At 37.4% G+C, this 8,672-nt stretch overlaps 1 protein-coding gene across 1 annotated transcript; it reads left to right on the top strand.

The window, feature by feature from the left end:
- Positions 1 to 2,023: 2,023 nt before the first annotated feature.
- Positions 2,024 to 7,861, top strand: LOC117735953 (arrestin domain-containing protein 3-like). The gene is made up of 6 exons (XM_034540885.1): positions 2,024 to 2,498; positions 2,593 to 2,656; positions 2,956 to 3,103; positions 4,020 to 4,122; positions 4,226 to 4,491; positions 4,589 to 7,861. The coding sequence occupies exons 1-6, from the start codon at positions 2,225 to 2,227 to the stop codon at positions 4,685 to 4,687; spliced, it is 954 nt and encodes a 317-aa protein (XP_034396776.1). The 5' UTR covers positions 2,024 to 2,224; the 3' UTR covers positions 4,688 to 7,861.
- The last annotated feature ends 811 nt before the right edge of the window (positions 7,862 to 8,672 follow it).

Genomic DNA, 8,672 nt, shown 5'->3' on the forward strand with positions numbered 1-8,672 from the left:
AGCCATGGTGTATGCTGTCTGAAGCATAAGGAGCATCAGAATAAAGTATTTAGTGCCATCTAGTGGTCAGTTTACTCAAATTACAAAAAGCATACCAAGGAATGCTGATAGCTTTTATTTCCTTTTCACACTTTGAAATAGTTTCTAAAAAAGAAATAGTTGATCTGGACATGTATGACAGGATGTTGTGTGGATTATCCACAGTAACAGGACCATTATTTTGGAAAGAGACATTACAAATAAAAAATGGTGTGTGTGGGACTCAAGTGAACAAACCCAACTCTCCATTCTTAAACCACAATAGCGCTGCACAGCAATCTGGAAGATATTCTTAAGCAACACTGGTTTCACAGAATCCTGTTCTGTCTTTTGAGCAACATTTGGAAGTGGTTGTTTCAGAAAGCCTCCAGCATGATGTGCTTTGAAGGTGTACCGTCTAGCATCTGGACCTTCATTTACAAGACCTACATTTTATCATCATCATTTAGAGCCACACCCTCCATAAAAATAAAACAAACTTAATTTTTATATGAAATTGTGCTGCCAAAGTTACAATGTTGATTGTATTAACCATGTTCTACAATCTGTCTTCTCATCATAATTATCATCAACAGATCATGATTTGTTTTTGGATAACAACGTCCCATTCAGAACACCATATGGTTTGTGATATTCTAATGTTTTCAAAGTAAAATACATATTGATATAAAATGACACACATTCTTAATTTTATTTTCTTAATCATTGCACTGTGTTGATTGTTGTTAATGTTATTGTTTGTTATTGCACCACCTGCCATGACAAATTCCTTATGTGAAAACATACTTGGCGATAAAAGGTTCTGATTCTGATTCAGATTCAGAAACACACTCTGCACTATACCCTCAGGCTAGAGGGTATATTATTATTTCTTACTTCTTTTTTTATCACAAATGAAGAAAGAATGCAAGAAACAAATCATGTTTTTCATGTCATCAGATGGAAAGCCTGCAGAGCAGATCCAACATATACCGTACGGACAGAAAGTCTGTCATAGTATTTACATGTATACTTATACCAACGTTACCAGTTTGTCGTCAGAATAACATCTACACAAACTCAGAGATATTCTATAGAACTACTAAAAACAAGTGTGTTTGTTTGACTTAACAAATAAAATGATGTTAGCCTCCATAACAACTTCAAATTACTGTATGAAAAACTAAAATCTATAAATCATCTCAAAGGTCCTGTCCACTAATCGATTAGTTTATTTAATCGACAGATCTGTAAAACTGACTTTCTCCACAGAGATTCACAGAAAGCACCACGTTTCTTTTAAATAAATCATTCAGCATGAAAAGCACAACAAAGAGACCAACACGTCTGATTACTCGACTAATTGACTAAGAGCCCTAAAAGAAGCTGAACTGATATTTACATACTACAATATATCAAACAATGGAATGTCTAAATATTAAACGTGCATCCAATATGAAAGTAAAAAGAGAATTGCGAGGATGAAGTGCATGATAGCACACACCTTACATGAACACAGGAGATAAAATGGTCTGTAGCCGAGGAAGAAGTAGCCAACATTTAGACATTTTAGGTCAGTGAAAGTAATCCCAGATTAAAAAATCCATGCATTCAAACTAAAAGTTAAAATATCCATATTCCAAATATAGCCTACTTAAAGTACCAAAAGTACAAATAAGCCTACTCATTATGCAGCATGGTCGATTTCAGAATAATGTATATATATATATATATATATATATATATATATATATATATATATATATATATATATATATATATATATATATATATATACACATACATGTTTGTTCTATGTATCATTAGTCTAAATGTGTAAGAAGTTGGCTACCTCAATATTCCAATTAGGTACAGAGTAAATGTACTTGTTTATAATGCACCATTTGTCTCATAATATTTCATAGTTCAATCACTAATTACTTCGTCCCGCAGAACCTGGACATGAGGCCGTGGCTCCGCCCAAAGTCAGGGCTGGTCCTCCAGCATGTTGTGCGCATGCGCAATGTTTTGTTTTTGTATTTTGTTTTTGAGTTTTTTACCACTTAATACTTTTTTTAGTGTTTTCGTGCCCGAATAAATGTATATTGTTTACTGTAGGGAAACTATTTAGACTTCTTTATCGCAGACTATTTTAACTTCAGGCTACTTTTCTTTCCTTTAAAAAAAAAAAAACTCGGGTCTCAAAATGTTCCAGCAGACGATAAAGGACTTCAACCTCAACTTCAACGCTTTAAATGAGAAGAATAGTGTCTCCGAGGGCGACCTGATGACGGGACACATCTCCTTCGTCCTCACTAAGCCGACGAAGATCACTTCAGTAGCGATGGCACTGGCAGGAACGGCGAACGTGCACTGGTCCACCGGTGGTGGAGGGGGGAGACGGAGAAGACGTCGCAGACACTACTCTGCAAAACTGGACTTCTTTAACTTCCAAAGCGTCATCGTGCAAGACAACAGCGGTGCGCGCTCACCCAGCTGGTTTGGATGCGAGGCAGCATTGCAAACAATAAGTCATCGTTCAATAAAGTCACTCAGTTGTTCTTCTCCCTGCAGCTGTTGGGGCGCAGCTCCAGCCTGGCAGGCATGTGTACCCATTTACATGTCAGCTCCCACACGGGTGCGTATGAGGGCATTTGCCATCTTTGTTTTTCTTATTTCTGCTACAGAGATACATGGTCATTTAGATAAAGACACATTGATGGCTGGTCTTCATCATACACGTTAGAAGCGACCCAATAACTAAACCCAAGATCTATCAATATTGTTTTCTTCAATAGTCGCTGAGGTTTTTAGCCAGTAGTTCTCTATAATATCTGAAATATTTCTTCATCTTAGTTTCAGCTAAATGTTGTTTGTATTTTTGCCACGTGATATCAGTATATTTTTATTTATTTATTTATTTTTAAATCAATGCAGCCACTTCCCGTCCACCTTCCGTGGAGTTCATGGACAAATAGTGTACACCTTGACAGTGAGCATCCACAGACGCTGGCATATGGCCAAAAACTTTGTGACAGAGTTGAACTTTGTCAACCGCATCAATACCAACCAGCCAGAGTTGCAGGTAAGTAATCCATGTTCACCCACCTGGGGCCCCGGGGCCCTTATCAACCCCCATGTTTATCCCAATCTCTGTGTATCATGTCAGCTTATATTTTTGGAAATATTACTTGGGCCCCAAGCTAGTTGTTGGATAATTTGATTGACCACAATTAATTAGAAACAACATCAAACTAAAATAATAATGGTCTGAAAACCAATGGTGAAGAAGTATTCAGATCATTTACTTAAGTAAAAGTATCAAATCCACACTGTAAATACTCATTAATATCTTACTTTAGTAAAAATATGTATTAATAAGTATTCACGTCACCCACAAAATATCCATTTGTATATTATTGACACAGCGTGTGACCTTGAAGAAAACTTGTGATTTGAAGAATCAAGAAACAGAAACAAGTCTTGATGATTTGAAGTAAATGGGTGACGCACTCAGCAACAGTCATAGATGAAAACATCTGTTTGCAAACTTCACACATGTGCAGTGTAATCCAAGTCTCATTTATCCTGTCAAACGCTCACTACTTCCCAAACACATGCATCTTCTCTAAAACCGTACTATTTGAAACGGGTATAGATATAAGTTTTTTACTGCACAGGAAGGGTTTGAAACATTGTAATCTGTAGAGTAACTAGTATAGAAGTATAAACGTGTGACACTATTGTCCCACATTGCAATGAATGAACAACGGAAATCAAAATGGCGCTCACTCATCCATCTATCTGATCTAAAAAAATGTAAATATTCAAATATTTGGATAAGCATTGTCATGGTGCAGTTTGATTGCATCCTGTCGTATAATGTCACGAGTTTCATGAGATAAGAAATAAACCGATTCAATTGTACAATTCCTCACGTACGTTTATGTCCATTGCCCAAATGTTCCGCTGCCCCTCAGCCACTGTGTTGTTCTCTGCAGGCTCCTCTCTCAGGCTCCAACAACATGACTCTGTGCTGCCTGTGTTGTGCCTCTGGTCTTGTCACCATGACAGCTAGTGTAGTGAAGAAAGCCTTCGTCCCTGGTACGCTTTCCATCCATTCATCAATCCATCTGCATGGGGAAATAATCCTGATCGTGAAGCTTGAAACATTTGCTGACAATAGCACTGTCTGTTCTTCCTGCAGGTGAAACTGTGAACATAGTTTGTGAGTTTAGTAACGCTTCGTCTCAAACAGCGACTCCAAAGGTGGTGCTGCAACAGAAGCAGGTTTGTTACACCACCAACAAGGTCAACAAGAAGATGGTTATCAAAAACTTGGCGTCGGTGACCGGCCGGTCCGTCAGAGCTCACACCTCTGACGTTCACGCCGGGATCACGCTCGCTATTCCCGCGGCTGCACCGCTCACCATCTCTAACTGCAGCATCATAGATGTGGATTACATCATTGAGGTCGGTGCCTATAAAAGTTGGCTATTATGTCTGTTTCAGATCTTTAGCGGATCGGCATTTCCAGTCATTTGATGCTGTTTCCTTGTGTCTCCTGCAGGTTAGCCTCAGCATGAGAGCATCGCCCGACCTCACAGTGCTGTTTCCCATCATTCTGTGTGACACCCCTGTTTCCGCTCAACCACTACGTTATTCGTGAGTTTGTATCTAATATTACATGACGGTGGAATGGTTTTCTGTTCGACAACCTACTGTCACTTCTCAGTCTGACTTGTTACTCGGAGAGCCTTATTTCTCAGGGGGTTTTGTATCGGGCTATATTTGTATTTTTTTAACACTTTATTTTTACTGCTTTTTCAGTATTTTTGTATATTTCATTATACTTTAAAATTATGTTTCTGCTTCTATATTGGTAACTTTGATACTATTTAGCTGTTAACGGTTGTCTTCCCAGAGACAAATTATATGTGTTACTGTTTTGTTTACTACTTGATGTTTTGTTTCTCTGTGTTTTTACCACTATACACATTCATCTCTCTCTCCCTGCTGCATTACATTCTTGTACCCTTGATAGTGTAAATTTCAGTACTGTAACTGAAGGTTCAACATGGTGTAGCGTCATACTGCCTTCATCCAGTGTGCAGAGTTTGTTAGTTGTGTCTATGCATCGTTCAGTATGGATTAATTTACACATCCATAGGAAGTCTATGCTGTTTCAGCGTATGATTGAGTAGTTTGAAGCATTGGGGAAAACATCTGTTACAGTTTGGATATTATTACCAGTTGTTCAATACCAAAGACTTTATTATATACATGTTCACTTTTATCATTCAGATGAAATTCTCCTATTTAAATGGAAAATATGTTATTGTGTGAGAAGTCAAATCCAAAAATGTCAAGGGATTATCTCGGATACTCCTGAAAAGTTAATATGACTGTTTGGAATATATTATTTTAAGTATTGTTAGTTTTATGTTTCTTGGTATTGAACTGATTCAATACCAAGAACCAAATTAATGTTTGCTCCCTTCAGCAGAGAAAACACTGCAAGTACTGCAGGCTAAATTCACGCTTTTTAGCCTAATTATATGTCATTGCGAACACAATCATCTTAATTTCCTGGAGGAAAGCCGTCTCTTTGCTATTCAGCCAGCATGTTAATATTCACTAACTTTAGATGGACGGCTAATGTGGGTTCAAATCAACTCAGACTGCTCCTTGCATATTGCTACTCTGTGAAAATGATATATAATATAATTTTATATATAAAACTAATCTACAGTGTTGAAATTAGCTCAGATTCAGAATGAATCAACAGATTGAAAGGTGAGCATATTAACTAGCTTCAACTGTAGCTGAACTTCAACCTCAGCCTCTTGTTTCGGGGCAATGAACTGTGTTTGTCAATATTTTCTAGTACATCCAAAGTGATTAGTGATAGATACATCATATTTGTGCAATGTGTTGTACTCCATCAGTGTGTGGTTTGACTCATTGTAGTCTGTGTACCTAAAAAGCAGGTTTAAGTCAGTTTGATAATGATAACATTATCGAAGGTGAATGTTTCCCAACTCTCCCCCAAAGACAGATATCACTAAATGATCCATCAGGACATGGGTGTGTCATATGAAAATGCAAAGAGATTTATTGTCTTTCTTTGCATACCATTTTGCTCTTTTGGGTCTTGGTTACAATATGCTGAAGTGCAGCTGGTTTCCTGTAGGGGGCAGTGCCGTGCAGACTTACGGTGTGAGGAGCAACTACATTTTGAGGCTTTACTCGTCAGTTGCTCTGCACAAAGTACTTACAACTACCACATGTATTTCACATAGTTGTTCCTATGATGACTTAAACTAACGCAAATAGCAGGCACTAAAGAGATCCCTGTCAAAGGTGATGAACTGCAGTGAGGAAATCATTCACTTTTGTCAAAGGGGACTTGTAGATGATTTGTTGTACTATAATACTATAATAGTAAGTAAAACTACGCTCTTTTGAAATAAGTGCTTACAAGAATAACATTTAGAGATGATTTGGGATTCTTCTAAAAATGACACGCGCCATGTGTACTGATGCATTTTGCCTGGATTTCATGAAGCCATTATGTGGTTTGCTCACATGATCCCTCCTTATGATGTGGTTGACATGTGTTCCTATATCATCAAAGGGGGTCTTGACAGAAAAAGTTTGGGAACCACTGTCTTACAGTAAGAATTATCCTGATCATTATATGCTTTCATTTAACCTGCATTGATTTATTCAGGAAACATGATTCTTTCCCCAAAGTAACATTTTGTATTCTAGAGCCAAATCATTAGCAGCCACCAATCTAGTTCTAACGTGTAGGCAAGATTTATTGCGTGTTAATTATTACCAAAACCAGAGTGTCTATCTGCATGCAGAGACACGCCTCACAACATATACAGTCTCTGTCTCACTGTCTCACCTTCCTGCTTCCAGCTCTTGCTTGGCAGTCACACAGGATGTAAAATGGCAAATAGTGTTCAGAGCTTTTCAGTGTGATCTAATCTATTTATAGTATAATTTATAATATAGTCTTTTTGAAACTACTTCTCAGTAGTTGGACTTTTTTATTTCATGTTTGAGCATGAAAGCAATGTTGAGTATGTTTTAAAAAAGCTAAAGTTACTAAATTGTTATGTATGTTGTATTACCTTGTGTCCTAAGATGCACTTTTTGTTTTTTAATTAAAATGAGTATAAAAGGGAATATTTCTAACTTGTTTTTTTGTGTTGGCATACTGTGACAGTCTGTACTATCTCTGGTTAAAACTGCGACATCTTTTCATTAAATCGGTTTGAGAAGTTGAAAATGTTCCTCGATTTGGGTCTCAGCTTGTCATTCAGGGGTGATGGTGGGTCCCACAACCAGACCAGTTGAGAACCACTGCCATAAACGAAAGGGATATTGTCACCAGTGGTGACAATATTTCAGGACAAATTATACTTGAGCTGTCATAAAACTGCAAAATAGATGCACTCAGCGTAAAGCTGAAGGGACAAGCAGAAGTCAAATAGTAATTGTAACTTAGCATAACAAAGAGAAGTACTTCAGTATGAAACAAGTTATCATTCAGGAGGGCCAATGTAAGTGAGCTACTTATGCCAATTAATTTAGTATAAGCAGATGTTTCCATTCTATGTATATTGGATTCATGTGGAACTCTTTAAAAACCACGCAATGCCACATTGTTACAGTATTTGTTTAAAATCACTCAACAGTACAGTTGCATCTCTTCTTTCTGTGTTTATATGTCACATTACTTCTGTCCCATCATCTTCTATTAGCTTTGTTTAAATAGAAATGCACGTCCAACTGGGAGGAGAGCCCAGGGAAGACCCAGGACACGCTGGAGGGATTATATCTCCCAGCTGGCCTGGGAATGCCTCAGGATCCCCCAGAATGAGCTGGACAATGTTGCGGGTGAGAGGGAAGTCTGGGTCAGCCTGCTGGGTCTGCTGCCAAGACATTAAATAAATACTATTTGAACAAATTTGAGTTACTTATCCATATTACAACATGATTCATGCAATCATGTGAGTTTTTGACCCATTTACAGTGATTGTTGTTATCATTCGAGGTGATTAATAATTAATTTACCATTCAAAATTGAATTATGATATAATGTATTTCCTCAATCTAAATCTGGTATTATCCATCCGTCTGTTTTCTACATTGTGTTGTCACGTCACCTCCTTTAAAGGCTCGTATGGAAAGATCCAGTACACACTGGAGGCAAATCTGAGCAGGGCGATGAGAGTACACACCAAAGCTAAGGCGAAGTTCACTCTCATCTGCAAATAACTTTGTTATTGGTCTGAAGATAAGACAACAACAATACAGTACTGATAGTAATGGCAGAGATATAATCCAAAAATATAATCTCTAGTTTGGAGGTTGCTCCTTTAAAACAAACAAATTGGTAGACTTTAAATTTAAAGCTATTCATTTTGATATAAGAAAACGCACTTCATTCTCTTAAAATGTAAAAGTTTAAGAAATAAAATACACCTAACACTCAAGTGGCCAATGTTGGCACACTTATTTAGATGTTATTGTAACAGACTTTGTGACCCTTTACTGCCTGTGCTGTACGGCTACATCTGAGCATTTGTCATTATTCTGCTTGAAGATGAAGAGACAGCTGTTCAACAAAATATACA

The sequence above is a fragment of the Cyclopterus lumpus genome, chromosome 9, assembly GCF_009769545.1.
Source record: "Cyclopterus lumpus isolate fCycLum1 chromosome 9, fCycLum1.pri, whole genome shotgun sequence".
NCBI classification, from domain to species: Eukaryota; Metazoa; Chordata; class Actinopteri; order Perciformes; family Cyclopteridae; genus Cyclopterus; species Cyclopterus lumpus.